Source organism: Equus quagga, chromosome 22, assembly GCF_021613505.1.
Source record: "Equus quagga isolate Etosha38 chromosome 22, UCLA_HA_Equagga_1.0, whole genome shotgun sequence".
NCBI classification, from domain to species: Eukaryota; Metazoa; Chordata; class Mammalia; order Perissodactyla; family Equidae; genus Equus; species Equus quagga.
The window spans coordinates 34,919,817-34,941,967 of NC_060288.1; the positions used below are offsets into that span (position 1 = coordinate 34,919,817).

The 22,151-nt window shown below is 36.3% G+C and overlaps 1 protein-coding gene across 1 annotated transcript in view; it reads left to right on the forward strand.

Annotated features, from left to right (window-relative positions):
• Positions 1-22,151, forward strand: part of CSMD1 (CUB and Sushi multiple domains 1) — a 1,825,670-nt gene that overhangs the window by 875,306 nt on the left and 928,213 nt on the right. The window contains exon 4 of the mRNA XM_046648453.1: positions 1,684-1,878. Within this exon, the coding sequence (XP_046504409.1) occupies positions 1,684-1,878 (195 nt within the window). The remainder of the gene's footprint in view (positions 1-1,683; positions 1,879-22,151) is intronic.

Sequence of the window (22,151 nt, forward strand, 5' to 3'; positions counted from 1 at the left end):
CCCCACGCATGGTAGAGATTCAGCAGCCTCATGTCTCTGATAATAAGTTCCCAGCTTATGCTGGGTGACAGGTGTCCTGAGTCATTAAGAGAAATGCTCCCCCAAGATAAAATTCAAATCTTCCCTACCTGAGAGGATCATAGGCAGTTAAATGCTGAAACAGTTAAAAATGTTTATAAACAATCTTTTGTAAATAAAAGTCTTGTCTTAGAGATAGTGAATGTGGGATTAAATAAACAATTTCTTTTGTAAAAGAAGCAAAGATGATTGTAGACTATCCTGAACTATTTTCTATTGTGTTGTCAAACAGGTTTTTGTAGACTGTTTTCAGAAATTATTTTTTAAAAACTAGAACTGAACACACTTTGACTATGGGAAAAGTGATTTTATAGATGTCATAATATTAAATATCTAAATAGTACTATTTGTTTTCTGTGTTTCTACATAGCTTTGTTTGTATATATTTAAATAATGTCATAATAAATGCATTTTAAAAATCACTGAGAATCCCTCCCCATTCAATAGGAAAGTTCTATCTATTTCTCCATTCACAGAAAAATAAAACAGAAAAATTACACTACATTATACATATGTATATATATATCTCAAAATGCACCCCCATACCCGTTCAAACAAGTGGATATAGATATAAAATCATTTAATTTTTTTCATTTAGAAATATTTTTTATTTCGAAATCACTCCTTTTTTAAATAGTAGGACTCTCAGTTTATTTGAATACTACGTAATAGCAGCTGGTTTACTGATGACAAGCTAAACTTAAACCGGAAATAGGGAGGCAATAGCCACAATCATCAACTTCATCCACTCAACTTAATGGTTCAGGAATTACATTCCACATTATGTTGCATGCGCATGGAATGGCATCATGGCGGTTGAGTTTCCAGGCAGTTGATTCACACGGAGAAACGTTCAGTGTAAAAAGTGAGACGGTCAAGCAAGAGCAGATCAAGCCCGTCTTATTGAAATGCAAGTGAATACAGTCCTCCTATTGTTAAAACTGATCGTTAAAACTTTTTTGTGAATCAGACACTATAGAAATGCATAAAGCCTTACAGACAGCTTAAAATATAATAGTGGGCACAATTTTTTTTCAGTCTGATAGGTTAATGAATGAGATCTTTAATTTATTCTTTAATTCAGCTATTTATCCATCAAATATTCTTCGAAAGTTGATTAGTGATGTGTATCAGCCAGTGCTGGTCCTGGAACAATAAGGATAAATATGGCGTGAATATTAACGCATGCTTTATTTCTGATATCACTTTTTCAGATATCTATATCCTACTGTATTATCTGGTTGCTAACTATATAGGAGTGTAGAATCTCAAAATTAGAAAAATAATCTAGACATCATTCAGAGCATTACATCTAAGCAGAACTGTGTTATTCCCTCTTATCAAAATGCATTTGCCTATGCTTTTAAAATAATCTTTACAAAAGTACTGAATTGCAAATATTGTAAAACATGAATACATTTCTTTTTAATTTTAGGCAAAATTAAAATTGTTTTGTGCTAGGTTTGCTAATTTTAATAATTTAAAGGTGGCTTAAAAATTAGTTTAATAATTTAAAAATAATTTAAAAGTCGAGTTTTGGAATATAAGTTGATTTCAATAGAAAATCTTTAACTTTTATTTCTTTCTCCTTTCTTCTTCCACTAGTTTTACCGAGCCACACATGTGGAAATCCTGGGGAAATATTGAAAGGAGTTCTCCACGGAACAAGATTCAACATAGGAGACAAAATCCGGTACAGCTGTCTCTCCGGCTATATCTTGGAAGGTCATGCAATTCTGACCTGCATTGTTAGTCCTGGGAACGGCGCATCATGGGACTTCCCAGCTCCCTTCTGCAGAGGTATGTACTGTACAACAACAATGTGTTGTGAACTGACACCTGACTAAGTCACTGGCTTTGGAGCTGATATTGCAATAGTTTCCTTTGAAAAGAAGGTACATCCTGCTCGGTTTTCTTGTGTCAGCTCATTCTGTTCCCAAAAGTAATATCGTACGTTACCTAAGAAACCATGGCTAGACTGTATAAGGTCAATAAGAAATTTAGATGTATGTTCTCTGAATATCCAAATTTTTTTTTAATTCTGTTTCTCAAATTCTATGGAATTCTGCATATTTTTATCACCTCTCATCAGAGCATTCTAAGATTTAATACATCTTTACATTCTTCTTGATTTGATGGTATATTTTTTATTTTTTTCTCATTAAACCTGACAAGCATCCTTTGATAATTAATTTATACCTTTTAAGGACTCTTTCAACATTCTTTGGCTTTTGGGATAAGGTGTTTATAAAGGAATGCACCATTCCAAGTGCTCATCGTCATGATTTGGTGCAAGGTTAAAATTGCTTTTCCCGAAGCCTTGAGATTTTTAGCCTTTGCTTTAACATTATTTTACTGATGTAATAACTTTAGGAAAGAGCATACTTCGACTCTTAGGTTTTGACTTTCCTAAGAAAAACTCATCTTATGGTTTCAAAAAGAAAAGGGTAGCTAATGTTTATCGAGGTTTTAGTGTAATGTCAGAAAATGTGCTAAGCATTCTACTCTGATAGTATTATTTAATTCTCACAGCAACCCACTGAAATAACAATTATTGACACTCATTTAACAGGTAAAGAAACAAAAATTTAATTTTCAAAAGGTTGCAGAGATAGTTTGTGATGAGTTAAGACTCACGCCCGTGTCTGCCTTTTAATCCATGTTCTTAACCAGGCCAGTTCAGTGCCTTAGCTAGACGTCATCACATGACAGTGTGTTGTTTTCATCAGTATGTTTTTATTTTAGCCTATGCTATTTCACAAATATTTTCCTTTTTTTTCCATTTTTTTCTGTTAAATGTTGTAGTCTCATGAAATCCCCTGATGCTAATTATTTTAGCAATGGCATATTCCTCCCACTGCGATTCCTACTACTGCCAGCTAGTATGTATTGATCACCCAGTATGGGCCAGGCATTACTCTTTCACGTTTAATCTTCACAAGTAGGTATTTTATTAAAGACTCGTTTTACAAGTAAGAAATCTGAGGGTTGGATAGGAAATGTGACTTATTCAAGGTATCCCTGCTGGCAGTTGTCAGAGTTCAGATATACCGTGTTCACATTATTCTTCTGTCCTAGGGAAATTCCTATTATGAGTATTTTCTACTCCAAATGTCCCTTATTCCTCCTGAAATGCTCATTCTCTGTGCATGCTCCTGAGGTCCGTTGTATCTCTCTTCTTTGTTTTCTTACCGCTATGAAGTATTTTCCACCTTTCTACTGTCAAGATTGGTGTCTCAAAATTCAGACCTCTGTCCCATTTCCCTTGTCTTTTCAGAGATTCCCCTCAACTAATTGGTCACATTTAAGGACTTGTCACTTGGATATCCTGAATATCTTCCATATTTCTTATTGTTGAGTTGTATGAGTTCTTTATATATTTTGGAGATAAACTCCCTGTCACATATATGATTTGCAAATATTTTTTCCCAGTTGGTAGGTTGCGTACCCTTATCTTGTTTCTGTTCTCAGAGGGATGGCTTTAAGTTTTTCACTATTGAGTATGGTGTTGGCTGTGGGTTTGTCATGTATGGCCTTTATTAGGTTGAGGTACTTCCCTTCTATACCCATTTTATTGAGAGTTTTTTATCATGAATGGATGTTGGGTCTTGTCAAATGCTTTCTCTGCATCTGTTGAGATGATCACGTGATTCTTGTTCCTCATTTTGTTAATGTGGTATATCACATTGATTGATTTACAGATGCTGAACCATCCCTGAGTCCCTGGAATAAATCTCACTTGATCATGGTGTATATTATCCTTTTACTGTATTGCTGTATTCGGTTTATCAGTATTTTTTTGAGGATTTTTGCATCTATGTTCATCAGCGATATTGGCCTGTAATTTTCCTTCTGTGCATTGTCCGTGTCTGGTTTTGGTACTGGGGTAATGTTTGCTTCATAGGATGAGTTAGGAAGCATTCCACCTTCTTCAACATTTCATAATAGTTTGAGAAGGATAGATATTAAATCTTCTTTGAATGTTTGGTAGAATTCTCCAGAGAAGCCATCTGGTCCTGGACTCTTGTTTTTGGGAGATTTTTGATTATAATTTCGATGTCTTTACTTGTGATTGGTCTACTCAGATTCTCTATTTCTTCTTGATTCAGTTTAGGGAGATTGTATGAGTCTAAGAATTTGTCCGTTTCTCCTAGGTTATCCAATTTGTGGGCAAGTAGTTTTTCATAGTATTCTCTTACAATCCTTTGTATTTCTGCAGTATCCATTGTAATTTCTCCTTTTTCATTTCTAATTTCATTTATTTGAGACTTCACTCTTTTTTTCTTGGTGAGTCTGGCTATGGGTTTGTCAATTTTTTTTATCTTCTCAAAGAGTCGGCTCTTAGTTTTATTAATCCTTTCCACTGTTTTTTCAGTCTCTATTTCATTTATTTCTGCTGTAGTTTTTATTATTTCCCTTGTTTTGCTGAGTTTGTGCTTTGCTTGTTCTTCTTTTTCCAGTTCTCTTAGGTGCAGTTTAAGATTACTATTTGAGATTTTCCTTGTTTGTTGAGCTGGGCCTGTATTGCTATGAATTTCCCTCTTATAACTGCTTTTGCTGCATCCAATAAGAGTTGAGATGTTTTGTTTTCATTTTCATTCATCTCCAGGTATTTTTTAATTTCTCCTTTGATTTCTTTGTTGAGCCAGTTGTTGTTCAGTCACATGTTGCTTAGTCTTCACATATTTCTGACTTTCCCAGTTTTTTTCTTTTAGTTGATTTCTAATTTCATAGCCTTGTGGTCAGAAAAGATGCTTGAGATGATTTCAATCTCCTTAAATTTATTGAGGCTTGCCTTGTTTCCCAAATGAGAATTATTCTTAATAGTGTTACTAAAAGTAACACCACTGTATCCTTTTACAATGACTTTTGCTAGTGTGGAAAATTTACATTTAACTCCATGTGTTGACACAACCTGAACAGCAGTTAAATGTGTGTACCATTTCTACAGTCATGTGGTGCTCTTTAAATAAAACCAATATAACCACATATTTAGTAAAGTCAATTCATAATAAAATGGGAAGTCAGTCAGCTCTACCTAAAACTAATTCCCTTACATGGGACACCAGTGTCAAACTGACTTATTTCAAGAATGAGAGATCAGATTTTCTTTTTCTAGAGGTATAATATTTCAATCTTCTTCATTTATCCTGGAATTTTCACCTTAATACTTTACCTTCCTTAATTTCATTTCATTATTGTATATTGTTCCTCTTGTCTCTTCTAGTCTTTACAAAGATTTGATGTTTCTGTATGCGCAGGATGGTGTGCAGGGGAGAAATATAAAAGGGAAAGAAGGAGCTAGATAAATTAGATGCTCTCAGCTTAGGACTTAAGTGCCTTCTTAATTTTCTTTATGTTTCCCCTACTTTATTATTAAACCACAAAGACTATAATATTAGGGGCCAGGATATGTTATAAATTACTTTGAGCTCCAGGATACTGGAGGGCCATAGCGTATCAAATCCATAAAAGAAGGTACTCTCCTTGAATGGCAAATATGAGTAGCAGACCATTGCCTCTGCATGTATGATAGGGTCAGACAAAAAGACAGAATGGAAGTAGGCAAGGATCCATATTTGGAAAACTCTCCTTCATGAGGAACTTACAGTTTGATCCAAGAAGCCCCGTGGGAGAAGTAGCCCTTTGCCCACACTGGCTTACCTACCGGTTGGAGGTAATGGCCCTTTTAATGTCTTCCTTTAGACCCTGAAATGACCCTTTCCAGTACAACTCTCCAATTCTGGATCTGATTTTTGTAAGCATTAGCCTGATCATACATCAACTGCCTTAATCTATGTATCTAATCACATGGGAAACATGAAGATGTTTGGGGATGTGAGCTCTTGCTGGGGCTGCCAAAGGCTACACTAGATTATACTCTTGGAAGATGAGAGGACAGTTATATTAGGCATATGCCATTTGAAATAAACCAGCTCTGAGCAAACACTAGTCTATTTCAGCCAGAGATTCATGCTCTCTTCCCTGAATATCACCTTTTGGCATGCCTTAATTCTTGCAGTGATGGAGCACTTAATATTTGAAAGGTATGCTTCAGAAAATAATTCTTAGCAGCAATCGCAGAGCTGAGATCCCCAAAGTCATAGCTCTGCACCTTTTCAATTACAAGCTGTCCTAAATAATTTATTTTTATATATTCTACACTTTACAGATTAGCCTGTACTAACATTATGTGCACAACTCATATGAACTACCACAGAAGGGCATCTAAAAATCACATTTATATAATCTCAATTTGTAAATATGCTGAAGCCCATCAATGCATGATCCTGTTTGTACCTCAAATCACTTTGAGATTTATGCAGGGAAAGTAGTTTTAATCTTATAATAAAAACATGAAAATAAAGCTTCAAATTGTGTTGACATATGTTGTAGGTTTTTGATTCAGACATTATAACAAGACGACTATACTTTTGATTGTATCATCTCACTTCTACTAAAATTTGTTTCATTTAAGCAGCATATGCACATAATTTAAAAACTTAATAGCACTGAGAGGATTACTATGAAAAGGAACATCCCATCGAAACACCCATATTCTTATGCTGCAGACATTCAATAACATTTAACCATTTGGGCGCTTTTTTTGTCATTATTATCTTATATCTGTTTATACTGTTTTTTCTTGCTTTATCAATTTTAAAAATTTTAATTGACATCTTGGTATGGATATTAATGTACTTATATCACTCCCATTTACCATGTCTTGTTTCTCCCAATTTAACTTAGATTTCTCTATATTACCTTAATAAATTTAAATAATATCCTTGACCCTTTATGCCTTATTTCTTTATTTTTTTTCCAGCATTTTTGGTCTCTCTGACTTATAAGATGTGAATACTCTACTCTTTCCTCTACTCTTTCCAGTGTGTCTTATAATCCATTTCTCCCTCTCTATTCTCTATCAAAATTGTTAACATATTTTATTCTGTAATCATAATTAAGTCCTTATTAATTTGTATAAATTCTAAAAAGCAATAAACAACACATATTATTATAAGTGTGTAAATATTGTTCATCATAGAGCCAAGTATTGTGCCTATAATGAGACTTCCTCCTCTATGATTCCAATGTCCAGTCCTTACACTACTCAAAGAGAGTTCAGATGAGTTCTTTCTTAGCTTCAAGTATTCATAATAATGCCTTAATTACTTGTGTTTCGCATTTGGACCAAGGCCTTCTTGTTCTGCTTGTTTAGTTAATGTAATATTAGCAGGCTAAAATGCAAATATCGTTTGCTCACATTAAACTCCAAACGATGTCTCTGACTGGCAGTGGGTTCTGATATTAATGATGATTTAGGGACTTCCACATCCGGCTTTCAATCAAAGCTGTCAGCCTTGTCTCCATCCAGCTGGTAGAGGGAGGAAAGAGCCCGGGTTGTTATGGGCAAGTCCCCACACATGCACTGGACTGCATTGGTTAGACTCAGCTCTGTGGTCCCACTTAACTGCAATGGAAGCTAGGAACTGGGGTCAGCTTTAAGCTCAGGAAGAAAAAGAAGCAGTTTTGGTAAATGGCTGGCCTGTCTATGCCACGGCTACCTTGTAGTTGTCCTAAAATTTTGAATTATCTTTATTTTTCCCAGTGTTGGTTAATGAAACTTAGGTTTCATCACAATAATCCAGATATCTTCTACTTTATACTTATCTGGGTGTTTCCTAGGAATGACCTCTATTCTTCTTCCTGAAGGTCACTGACTTATTTCTCTAACCTAGACTTGATTGCTTCATATTTGGCCTAAAACTGTATTCTGTTGTTCCTGCAGTCTCTAGTTGTCACTGCGATCAGCACATTGCACCTTTGTCAGTTGTCAGCATCCCTACTGCCCTCATTTCCCAAGACCCACTCCCAGAGGGCTCTGCAGTGAGGTCTAGGACTCTTACTCAGCAGTGCTTTGGAGACTCTCTTCCGTATTCCACTCGTTCTGCTCACTGTTTTCTACATCCTGTGTCTTCCTTTCTCTTCGTTTCACCTCAAATAGCTTCCTAAGAAATGTTCCTTTTGAGGAAAACCCTTTAAGCCTCAGCATGCCTGCAGATGTCCGTGTCTGTGTCCACCAATAGATGTGCCAGCTGGGTATAAAAGCGTACATGGAAGACATTTCTCTTCAGAATTGTTAAAGCATTGTCTCAGTGTTTTAAGTATATTATTGGCTTCTGCTGAATGTATTATATATACATATACAGTCTATATGTAGTTTCTTTATATAGATATATGTGAATATATGAATATATATATATATATAGAGAGAGAGAGAGAGAGAGAGAGAGAGAGACTATATAGGCAAGTGGACTTTGAAGTATGTGACTGAAGAAATTGTCCTAAGCTAGAAAAGTAATAAGTTTTCCAGACACATGTCAAAACAAAAATGAAAAAGAGAAGTTTTTAAGAAAGCAACCACAAGTGAAACATCGTTTGAGGGAAGATACTATATTCGTAACCCTCTGTGGAGAAGGATGACGCATGTCATGAGAAATCGCAACAGATGTGCTTGTTCGAGATGAGCTAGGCTATAGCCCAGAGCATCCTCTGTCTGCATGACGGAGCTGGTAGGGGGCATTGACAGTCATCACCCAGGCAGGCGCTTGGGGGCCATTCTGCTGCCACATGCCTAACCAACAAAAGCCAGTTCCTCAATATATTTATAAGAATGCTGTCCACTAGAAATATAATGCACTCTATAAGTGTGAGCCAACTATGTAATTAAAATTTCCTAATAACCACATTGATAAAGTGAATGAAACAGGTAAAATTAATTTTAATAATGTATTTTATTAACTCCACATAGCCCTAAGATGACCATTTCAATACATAATCAGTCTAAAATATTAATGAAGTAGTTTGCATTTTTATTCCATACTAGTCTTCAAAACCTGGTGTATATTTTACAGTTACAGCATTTGCAATGTGAAATAGCCACATTTCCAGTTCTCATTAGCCACATATGCTAGTGGGTACTATTTCACACAGCTTAGATTTAGCAAGGAAGAGAATTTTAGTATTCTTTTGTTCCTACCATACCAGTTAATGCATGCAGAGTTCTGGTACCATGAGTAGGTTTTATTTTCGCTTATGATGTAGGGTTCAATATACAAATGTAGTTTTGTAATAAGTACTGATAAGAAAATGAGTCTGAAATATACAAATCTATGTCATAGTCTGATTGGAATTCTCCCCTTTAACTTCTCAGCAGTTGCCAAAACATATTTGAGTTGGATAGTATCAGAAAGGAGAATCTATTTTTAAAATTAGTTTAGGCAAAAGATAAGAGTAAGCTAGCTCTTGATTAAGCCAAAGAGTGTCTCAAAAGGAATCTCATTTCAGATGCTATCTTATTTTTGGACGAAATGACATCAGGGTCTAATGAATGAAGATGATGGAAAACTTTGAAGAAGATGCACATTAACTAGCGGAGTAAGCAAAGAACTGGAAACAGCTTTGTGCATGTGAGCCTCAAGAAATAAGAAAAAATAAAGATGAGTAATTCTAGGGAGGACAAGAATGTGACTTAAGTCTGAGATCTAGCAGTTATGGTCTGTCTTACTATAAGCACATTGGGTGCCTTTGTCAGACTTCTTCTCCATCTGTAAACTGTTACCTATACTATGGAAAAATGTTTACACTGCCAGAAAGCAGCAGACGTAAGAACTGGACCCAACAGCCTGGCTCCAGAGGCCACATACCCAATTTCTACACAGTGTTATCAATAGAAAAAGCAAATATTTGAAAAGATGTTATTCTTGGTGTTAGTATGAGGATTAAATGAAATAATATATACTAAGCATCTTGCAAAGTCTTGAGCATATAAAGAAGCTGAACGAAGCGCAGGGGATGTCGCATCATGTTTATAGGCTCTGCCGTGTTACCTGTGAGAAAATCCTGGTGTCAAGTCTTGCTCCCCAGCTGCGTGCTCGGGGTCTTTGATCAAACATTTTTTACTCTCTGGTTTCAATTTTCTTATCTGTGTAATAGTACCTATATCGTAGGTCTGTTGTAGGGATTAGATGACACAATCCAAACAAAATGCTTAACAAAGAACCTGACATGGTGAAATTCTATGAATATTAACTATGATAATTGCTGTTTCTAATCTCTTCTCTCCCAGTCTTGACTGCAACTTCGGGTTTCAGAACTAAGTGAATGGAGCAAAATGGCAAACAATTTGAAAGTAAATTTGTGTAAAGTACAGGGTCTCAGTTCTAGTAGCTCTTAAACAGAGGGTTTTAATGCATTATTGATATTCTTTGGGAAAAAAATACTACAAGGTTGATTTATGGAGAGAAATTGAATGAACAGAGACTCAGGCAAAGGGCAGATTAAGTGGCTACTGAAGGGTTAGTTCATAGAGGAAGAGGTCATTATGTTTTACATGTCACTACTTGGACTGCAATAGTGAGACAAAAATTACATATAAATATGTATGCATGTACACATACACATATAAGTAGCATGACAGTGTAGAAAATATAGATTTAGCAATAGTCCAGTTATAGATTATTTTTAGATTTCTTTTTCTTTAGTTGAAAGTATTTTACTAGAAGCAAATGTAGTAGTGTCAGTCATCAAATGATAGAAATTTCAACTTGGTCACTAAAACTGTAGATTTTTAAGAAAAAGATATGATAATAATAGTTAAACCTGTAGCAATTTCCAAGTGTCAGACACTCTTGTATGCTTTATGTATATTCCTGTATTTAATTTTCACCATAGCCTACAAGTTATGTATCATTGGTCCTGTCTTTGCCTAGTTTAGTTTAGTTTTGTTTTGCTGAGGAAGACTGGCCCTGAGCTCACATCCCCTGCCAATCTTCTTTTTCTAAGTAAGCCACCACCACAGCATGGCCACTGATGGATGAGTGTTGTAGGTCCATGCCTGGGAAACAAACCTGGGCAGCTGAAGTGGAGAACACCAAACTTAGCCACTAGACCACTGGGGCTGTACCCATTGGTCCTATTTTTTAGACAGAGAGACTCAGGCACAAAGGCTTGAAGTGACATTTTGGAGGTGGATGTGGGAGAGGTTGAATGTGAACATGGGCATTTCATTCCATAGGTCTCTGTAATACCCTGCCCCTTCGCTTCTAATTGATGAGAAAAATAAATATCTTCAAAAGACACTAAGTTTGAATCGAGAAAGCGATATTTGAACTTGAATTAAACAAACAAACATTTTCTTCCTGAGAAATTTGTGCTTGAGCGCTGAAGGATCTGGAAATGGACAGACAGCATGGCTTGTCTGGAGGTGTCCTGCTTTCGTGAAAGAAGCATGTGCCTTGGTTTCCTCCTAGAGAGATGAAAGTTGCTGGGTTGAGAGTCCTCCCCTTCTCCACCTGCTGCTATGTGCCATACAGGTGAAGATGCTGGCAGACCTGCAGGCCTTTCAGAGACTATGTGCCTAGAGAGGAGAAAAATAAAGGCAGTAAGGTGCCAGGAGGGAAAAGTGACACCTGGTCTCAGAATTTTCTGTGGATGCAGGTGGTTTCAACCAAACACTGACTAAAACTGCTTCCTGTGGTCTTTGATAGAAGTGACTACCAGCAGCCTCATGGGTTTCGAATGAAAAACTTCATGCATAAACTTATCTTAAGAGAGCCTTAAGCCCAAAGAGGGCTGTTTGGCTGTAGGGTCTTTCTCATATTTTACTTTAAAGGCTAAATATTATTTGCTGGAGCGATTTCTTTACAGAGTACATCAACCTTGGAGAAGACAAAGCAAAGTGTGGTCTATTTTCCCAGTCAAATTGTCTTTCTCCTCTGGATAAAGGCTTTCTATGGATTAAATTAATCCACACCCTTTCGCTTTCTCTCCTCGTATCTCTAGACCCTTGGTAAACCCTCCACCTCATTTTTCCTCTCAGGAATTCTCACCCTGGGGCTGAAAGGTGGCTAGAAGGAAGGATGTTGCCGGTGACGGGGCTCAGTGCACCTGCAGGGGAAGGTTCTGAGCCCGGGCTAAATCATCTCAGGAGGCAGTTGAGACAATCTACAAAATATCTGAGAGGTGATCGGCCGATCATTATTTCCTCTTTATTTTCTATTTTCAGCCAATGGAATCTTTTTAGGTAACTATGAATTAGGAAGGATGGCAACGAGGAAGGAGAGATGCCGTAAGCATTCTATTTAGACTAAATCTCTGTGGCAGATGTTGAATTACGAACTTTACACACATGATTGTATATTATCCCGTCCAAAAAAATGTTCAGGTTAATATTAACACTTAGAGTTTGTAGATGAGGACTGTAATTCTCTGAGATGTGAGGAATCATACGCAAGGCTAGAAAGACAGCAGACACTTAAGCCAGTTCTCACTGCATGCTGTCTGCATTTCCCTCCCACTGTCTCCTTCGTGGGGCGGTAGAAGGGAGGTTGTCTGCTTTTGCTTTGTTGAGAAGCATGATCTGTAAACCATTCCAAAATAAAAGCAAATGAATCATTATTGGAAACTAAGGCTGCTTACTCAATAAAGCTCTAACCTTCTTTCTTCTGTCTAAACACATGCCTTTAAGATAAATATTCACCTAAATGTGTCAAAACACAGTCACTATTATGTGATGGTTTTAAAGAATATAGAATGTGGCAGCTGTTTTGTTTCTTTTTAAGAGTTGACTGATTTTATCCACTTTAGGAGGGTTATATTTTCTTGGAAGAATGAATGATAGCAAGCAAGGATGCCACAAAATAAAAAAAAAACGGTAGCAGTCTCAGTCATACTTTTAATGAAACATGCTAAATAATGTATGCCCATGTTTTATTTAGAACTGTCTAAAGCTACAAATTTCATTAATTAATAAGTCTTACGTAGTGTGACTGGAAATGACAATATGTCACTTGCCAATTTTTTCCAAAATGTCACTCAAGGTTTTTTAATTGCAGACATTCTGCTGCCAGTAATGAAGAGGAAGAGAAAGACTAGGGAAAGATGTCGCTGGAGGGGAAGAGAAGGGAGAGAAGTCTTGCTTTTTACGAGTGCCTATAAGTTCTGTGGTATTTAAAACACAGATGTGTTTTTATCATTTATGTTATGGCAGTTACACTGTAAAATGAATCTTAAATGATCTGTCATGTCAGGACGATGCATTGCAAGGTAAGATAGAATGGGACAATCTTCATATAAGAAACCTGGCTTCAAATTAGTTTTGAATGTCTGTAGACAATTTAGTTTTAAGTAATTTTCTTGCATACTGTGCAATAAACAACTCTACTGTAAATATTACCCAAATTAAAAAAAAAGAACTGTGAAAATATGTATCAACGTTAGATTATAGTAAATCTGGTCTATGTGTTTTGCATCTTGACCATGCTACAGGCTTTCCACTTAGCACATTATTTATATTATCTCACTAATTACCATCTTATAACAAGTGTAAATCATAATCATAAGTGCCAGTATGCCAGTTGTTTTCAATTTTGTGGATTAATTTACAATATTTTTCCATGATTTTTTTCCATGCAGGTACCATGTTATGCTACAGAGCTGTAAAGATGGATATGTCTAGGGCCAAAATAAATACGTGCCATTCACTGTGATGGGCAGTAATGGGAGTGTTTAATAGCAAAGACTTTGTCACTCAAGATTCTGCTTTATCATTTTCTAGCTGTGACATCTTGGATAAGCTATTGTCTTGCAAAGCCTACAGTTCTGAACCTGTTAAATTGGACTAATGCTACTTTTAATCTCACAGGGCTGGTTAAGATTAAATGAGATGCTCAAAGTGCTCAATACCAATAATTGCTATTATTACTGTGATCGTTATCATTGAAGAGCTGGGATGGAGCAGGAATAGGGACCAGAGGAGCCAACTCAACCTCTAAAGAGCTTCTCAGAGGCTCAAGTCATAAAATATACTACATTTATATTTTCCTTTATATTATTAGCATTACATCATAAACATTTCCATTTTAACTGACATTTATTCTCAACATCCTCCTATTATACAAATTAATAGTTCTCTCTCTCCTTGTAATTGAACATAATGAGTGTTTCCAATGTTTACTTCTCCACATAATGCTATAATTAGTGTCTTTGTATATATAGCATTGCTTTGTTGCTTCTGTTTAATTATCTCCTAAGGATAGAATTCTAGGAAAGTTATTTATGCTTTGCAAATTTGCTGATCAGATTTCCACGCCGCAAGGACATTCACCATGATTATTCTCAGTTTTGATGTTAGTATTTCCTTTTAATTTGCTGAGAATTTAGTAGCATTAAAATTATGCCCCAAAGTTGCTTTAATTGTCTTTTGATCTCCAAAAGAACATGTCTGCTGACTATTTGTGTTGGGTCAGTTATTTTTTCAAGAAACATTTATTGAGGATCTACAGGTGTGAGATACACTTATCATCAGGTCAATAAACCCTTTCTGACACAGGCCAGATAGTAAACATTTGATGTTTTTTAAGCGACAGAGTCTCTGTTCAAGCTACTGTAGACAGTCATTGTAGAGCAAAAGTCCCCATAGATGCTACATACCAAAAAGGCACCGCTGAGTTCCAGTAGAGCTCTATTTACAAAAACAGGCACAGGGCAGTATGTGGCCCATAAACTGTAGATTGCTTACATTAGTTCTAGATTCTAGGGCTACAAAGTGAACAAAAGAAGAAAAATCCCAACTCCCATGGAAATATTATTTTGAGGGGTGGACATAAGACAACAAACAAACAAATGAGTAAAAACAAATAAATAAAATATGCCCCTTACCCAATTATAATAAATGTTTGAGATGCTCTCACTAATAAAGTGGCATGTGATTAAGAGCTGTGGTGAGAAGCTGCTTGGTGTGCCCAGGACTGTCCTGGTTTTAGCACCTAAATTTCTATGTCCTGGGAAACTGCTGTCTTTGGCAAAGCCAGCGTTATTTGGACCCCTAAGGGAGGTGAGAGAGTAAGCCTATGAGAATATCAAGAGAGTGACCCAGATCAAGGATATGGCCAGGGCTTTGTTCCTGAGACTAGAGCACACAGTGAGTGTGAGTGAATGAAGGGTGTAGAGGGCAGTATGGCAGGAGCAGATTGGATAATGGTTTGGGCTGTAGGAGAGGAGATCAGAGAAGATGGTCATTGAAAGATCCTGGAGATCCCTGTAGACCATGATATGGACTTTACTTCTATTCTGAGCAATATGGGGAGATATTGGAGGGTTTTGAAAAGAGAAGCGGCATCATCTCATTTAGAATTTAAGAGGATTACTCTGGCTGCTCTATTGAGAAAATGATAGATGGTGGGAAGAGCAAAATGGGAAAACTTGTTAGGAAATCATTGCAATATTCGAGGTGAGAGATGATGTTATTTTGAGAGATCATAGCAGCAGTGGAGGTTGTGAGATGCAGTTGGATAGAGAATGCACTTTAAATAAAAGGCCAATAGGATTTTATGACACAGTGTTTGCGGGATCTGAGAGAAATAGAAGAATCATGGATGACACCATGACTTTTTGTCTAAGCCGCTGGAACAATGGAGTTGCCACTTAGTGACGTGGAGAAGACTGAGAATTTCAGATTTGGAAAGAGAAAGACCAAGAGTATGAGTTTTGGGGTTAGTAAGTTTGGAATACTATTTAGACATTCATATGAACATATCATGTAGGCAGTTGGATACATAAAACTGAAATTCAGGAGAGAGATCTGGAATTGAACTGCAAATCTGAGAACTGTCAGTATACAGATGGTATTTAAATCCACACAACTGAAGCTGGATGAGATCAAGGGAGTAAGCGTAGTAGGAAGAAATGAGATTCAAAGACTGAATCAGGCACTGCACTAAAGATTGGGAGATGAAATGAAACTAATGAGAAGACTGCAAAGAAATGGCCAATAAGATTACAGAAAGCCATGAGAGTAGTATATGAAAATGCTAGTGAATAAAATAACATGTACACATTGTACCAGTGTCATTTTTACATTTTGGTACAGTCCTATACATATGTAAGATGTAATCTTTGGTGGTAAATGGGAGAAGGGGACACAGGATCACTCTATATTATTTTTGCAACTTCTTGTGAATTTGGAATTATTTCAAAATTTAAAAAAAGTTTTAAAAGTCTAGTGAAAAAGATTTTTTAAGGAAGAGGAAGTGGATAACCATCAAATATAGTATGAGAACTGAGAACTGATTTTGGTTTTACTGGTGTTGCTGAATTGAGAAGAGCAGTTGCAGTGGAGCAGTAAGGACAAAATCCTGACTCAAGTGGGTTCAAGTGACGACGGGAAAAAACTAAAGATTGCAATTATAGACATTTTTTGTGGTGTGTTACTGGGAAAGGGATTCTTAAAGACAAAGCTAGAGGTGGATGTGGAGTCTGGAGGTAGATGTGGAATCAGGGGTAGATTTTTTTTTTTTTAATTTGAATGAGGAAAATTGTAACATGTTTATGCTGAGGGAAATTCTCTAATAAAAAAAGAAAATGATCATTTTGAGGAAACAGTGAGTGGTAAAGCTTTGGCTTAGAAACTCGATCAGGGATGAAAGCAGGAACACAAACATAGGTGTGAACCTAGATGGGAACATTTACAGTTCATACGGGAAGGACATTTTATGAGCAGAAGTACAGAGAGGTGATCAAATATGGTGTTGATAGATTATAAAATTTGTCTTCTGATTGCTTCTGTTTTCTTACTGAAATGGGGAAGAAAATTACCATGTAGGAGTAAGGATGCAGTAGGTTGAGGAGGAAGAAGGTACAAAATGGTCATCCCCCCAAAAAAGGACTGAACAGATGAGGGAAATGAAGTAGGAATGCCACCATTAAAGGCCGATTGGGATGTGGCCATCAATTCAAAATTTGAAACATTGGCATATTTTTGTTTTTGTTTTCTCCAGTCATATTTACCTGCATAGGTATAAATGTGGATTTGGTCCAGATTGAATCTAAGGTATTGACAAGGGAGTTATCGCAAATGCCGGAGAGTGATTTAAATGATGGCCATGAAATCTGAGGATGGCAAGGTGAGAAGTGAGGACATGAGTGGGCCGAGGGAAAGAAAATGAAAAAGCGGCAAGATTGGTGAACTGTAGGTCCTATGGGGTCAAAGAACTATTGGAGTTAAGGTATTTGAGAAAGTGACCTGGAAATATAGAAATTCGAGGGCTGAGAATGGGACACCTCAAATTGCAGCTATGGAAAATGATCACTTATTGGTACTGAGAAGATAAAGGGTAATAATGGGAATGAATGGCTGAGTTAGGAATTGGGTCGTTGGAAGAGAGGGAGTGAATAGACTGAGAGACCAATATCCAAAGGATTATCTAGGCCAATATTGAAATCTTCAAGAATGAAGATCCATGTAGAGCTGGAGAAACTGACAGAGAGCCAGAAGCAAGAATCTTCAAGGAATAATGGGGATGCCCCAGGGATCTCATAGATGACTACAAGGAATAAGGTGTTAGATTCTGAGGACAGGAGACTCGAAGCCAGGATGCTTTAGGGAGGGAAGAACAAAAGTAGGCTAGAAGTAGCAATGAGATGTGAGTAGGTGGACTTGCAGTCCTAATCTCCTAAATATTAGGAAAATATCTTATATTAAGAAAATATCTCCTAAATATTAAGAAATTGAACATTATAAGTGTGTGTTTGTATTATTTCTTTGCTGAATATTTTTCCGTTCAATTTTTAAAATTTAGAAGTGACTATGCATCCAATTGTATACCCTGCATTTATAAATTTAACATTCTGACTCAGGAATTTACTGAAGGGCTGTTATGAATGCTTGATAAACACATTGGATGGTCGTATGATTGGGATACATCATACTTTATTTAATGATTTATCTGTTGTTAAACATTGAGTCGCTTTCAATTTTTCCTTATGATAAATATGGCAAAGTATGTCTCTAAATGGTGTTTTATTCTGTATTTTGAATTATGCCCTTAAGATACATTCCTAGAAACATTTATACCCAGGCAAGGCATATAAGAATTTTGGAATCTAGAATAAAACTTTTTAAAAGTTTTGAAATTCCTTGGGGGAAATAGTGCACTCCAATTTCTGCTTACATTTAGAATTATTTCCTTTGCTTACAGAAATCAGTAGATTCAAACACATTTTTATTAAAGAATCTTATCGTCTTCTAGGATTAAACTGATGGCGTTCGAATTTCTTTTAGCTGTAGAATCTTTTTTTTAAATGCAAGATCTTGTGAAAACTCAATATAGGAAACTGATTTAAAGAAATAATTGCTCCAATAGAAATTTGCTGGGGAGTCAGAGCCCACCCACTTGACTCTATTTTACTGCTTGCAACCTCTAACTCCTTCACTTGGAAGTCCTGGGAGAAAGCAGTTTTTAAAATACTGAAGGAACTGACTCAATAGTGATATTAGTCATTTCTTTAAAAAATATTTGTTGTGTGCTCATTTTTACAGTCCAATTTAGAACCAAACTTCATTTTCTTTCTGCATTATGTGTAAAAGTAAAAAGAGAGTGAGGGAGAGGATGGAATTCTAAATAACATTTACGTAATTAGATCCCCCAATTTTTCAGCTTCCAAATAAACTTCTCTGGATATAGCAAAATTAATATTAATGTGAAATTTTTGATACATTTTGATTGCTTATGGACATCCTTGGATTAAAAGGATTATATTAATATAACTTATATGATTTAAACATTGGCCAGAATTATTTAGTTTATTTTAATGGTTACTTATTTAGTATATTTTACTTTTTGTATAGATTTCTAAGTTTACATCAGACGGTTAACTATGGAATTTGAAATGATGCTTCCAGTTGCCAGGAAGCTTGCTCATAATCTCCTTCTGTTAACGTTTTGCTTTGATGGTTTTGCTTTCTATGCTGGCCTCGACATTCTCTCTTCTTGAAATTACCCTGCTATTCTGCTGAGTTTAAAAAGAAAATTCCTGGACTTGTGGCTTGGCTACTTGCTGAAAACAAGCAAAGCAAAACAAACCTGCCAACGCACTCCCTCAGGGATCCCAACAATGATAAAACTTTCTTCTTGGCAATTAATTTTTGTCTGAGATATTGCTCTGCTTAGAGGCTTCCTGCGGTTTTTATAGAATATTCTTCTTTTAAACCTCATATTTGAAAAAGCCACATATTTCTATAATGGAATTAACTTATTTCCTACTTCTGCTCTTAGAAATGGGGTAATTTGATGCCATGCATACCCTAGAGACGTATTTTGCTACGGTCCCATCACTCATACTAAGGATAACTGAATGGAGGCTCATTGTAATTGATGCAACCACAGGAAATGCTGGAGTCACTCACTCAGTGAGAAAAAAGAAAGAAAGTTTACTGAGTTTCAGGCTGCTTTTCAGGAGCATGGAACACCAGTGCAAAGACAAGCTCATAAAGCTTACGCTCCAGTGCTTTGCACCTAGCAAAGTGCTACGAAGTAAAACAAGACAGGAGGAGAAGACAGGGACTGATCCAAAGCAGATGCTAGCTTATATATGGTGGTCAGAGAAGGTGGACCCAGGAAGGGGCCTTGTGGAAAAACCTGAAGGCAGTAGGGGAGACATATCTCTGGCAGGACGATGAGTGCAAATGCCCTGGGGCAGGAACGTACCTGGCTCTGGTCCCAAGGAGCAATGTAGCCAGAAGGGAATAAGGAAAATTTAGGGTGGGAAGAGAGGAGAAGGTGTGGGGTGGGGGAGGGCATGAGGAATGGGAGGGAGTGGATCAGATCATATAGCTTCTCAGGTGGTTGTAAGCTTCGATTTTACTCTGAGTGATGATACGGGAAGTTTAACAGCTTTGAACAGAAAATTTTAAAATTCAGGTTAAATTTTAAAAGGATCAATCTGGCTGCTTTGAGTGGGACAGATTATAGAGAAAGAATGGAAGCAGGAAGATTGGTTAGTTTAAATACTACTGTGTGTGTGTGCCCTTGTGTGTGTGTGTGTGTGCGTGTGGTGTGTTTGTACATGTGTATATGTGTGTAAACAGTATTAAGAGATGATTCCAAATGTCTGTGGCCATAATTTTTCTAAATCTGACTAGTAATTTCTAGTTTTTAAACTCCTGTATGTAGTTTTCCATAAAGCCTATATTTTTAGTATTTTATTTATGAATAAGAAGAAATAAAGTGTTAAAGTCTTAAATTACTATGTTTCTGCATTGTTACTAGTTTTTAGATAATGGACGAAGCCTGTCTCATGAAAACACATCTCAGAAATTATAAATATATTACTTTGAAAATACAATCTATCATATAAAAACTTCAGTTACATCTGTCAAACACATTTTCCATCAAAACATTAATCCTAGGGTTGGAGATGTGTTAAATAAATCTTTTATATCTATACTGACTTATAGGTTTTTCTAAAGAGATAAAATATTTTAGTTTTGAAAATTGAATGACTGTTTCCTAATTAAGTTCATTTACCTAGCCTTATCCTTTATCAAAAAACTGTATAATGTGCACCAAAAATGAGACCATTTAAAAATACTATTACAGTAACACTTTTTCTTTTAAATTACTTTACGTAAAGAGATCGTTTAAGGAAAATACTATGTATGTTCTCCCTATGTTTTAGTAAATTTAAATAAGTCAAATATCTAATAATCAATTATTAATCTTGACTCAAAGAAAGAATACTAATAGCATTTTAATATGGTTTTAATTCCTCCTGTTTAAAAGGCTCTATATGATGCCACTGAAAAGGATGGGGAAAAGCACTTATTAAATTAATCTAAGTAAGTGGTTCTCAAGCAGGAACAATGTTGACACCTAAAAAACATTAGTCAATGTGTGGAGATGTTTTTGGCTGTCACCATTGGGGAACATTTTTGCAATTAGTGGGCAGAGGCTAGGATGCTGCTAAACTGTCTACGTGGCACAGGACAGCCTCCCAGAATGAAGAATTGTGTGGCCCCAAATGCCAATGGTGCTGAGGTTGGGAAGGCATGGTCTCAGTGTCATCTGTTAGTCATAATTTTAAAAAAGGAAATTGCATTCTCCATGTTGATCTTTATTATAGGAGCTACCTATAATAATGTGATATAGGGATCTCCAAGAAAAAGCAGAGTCTTTATTCATGTACATTTCCCGAGTAGATGACTGAAAGTGAGGTATGAGTGAATAGTTTGTAATTATGACTCTCTCAGATTTTCACATTTTTCCCTTGGAACTGGTGATGCATTTAAAAAGCAGCATAGGGATATATGATACTGTGTATTTATATTTTCTTGGAGCTTTTAGATTGAGAAATTTTTATCTCTGAACTGTCTCTACTGCTATACTAGTCTTACTATTAAAAACAACAACAAAAACAAAATCAACCAACACATATTGGGCTACAATAGCAGCTATGTGTCATGCTGTGAAGATAAAGTGAGGTAATTCACTTTCTTGGCCAAACGCTGAGGCCGTAGAAAAGCTGTAGCTTCTCCCTTAGGCTCCATCAAGACACTAGCAGTTGCTTTAGTAAAGTTCAGTTTTCTTCAATATGTTTTTACTGAGCACTTTTTGAATAATATATTGTGAGATACGAAATAAATAAAATGCAGTATGTGATTTTGAGATTTTGAGAAATATAAAGAGATTTATTAGAAGGAATGGGCTAATGCAATTATAGAGGCTAAGTCTCAAGATTTGTAGCGCAGGCTGGAGACCCGGGACAGCCTATGGTGTGAGCTCTTGTCCAAATCCAAGAATGAAGGCAGGAGAAGACTGATGTTCCAGCTCAAAGGCGTGCAGAGACAGCAAATTCTCCTTTACTCAGCGTTTTTGTTCTATTCAGGCCTTCAACGGATTGGATGAGACCCACCTTCACTGGGTAGGGCAACCTGCTTTACTCCATCTATAGATTCACATGTTAATCTTACCTAAAAACACTCTTACCTACACACTCAAAATAGTGACTGACCACATATCTGGGCACTCTCTTTCCCAGTCAAGTTGACACATAAAGTTAACGATCACACCTATACTTTCCTAGTTTAGGTACCCCAAGATTAGACTCTGTGATCCAGACTTCACAGTGCAATCCATTTATCGGGGAGGTAATTCAGGAAGTATGAGATAGTGAGAAAGTAAGGCAGGAAAGTGAAGAATGCCAAAAAAGTGCATATGAGTAGTGTTAGTCCTGTG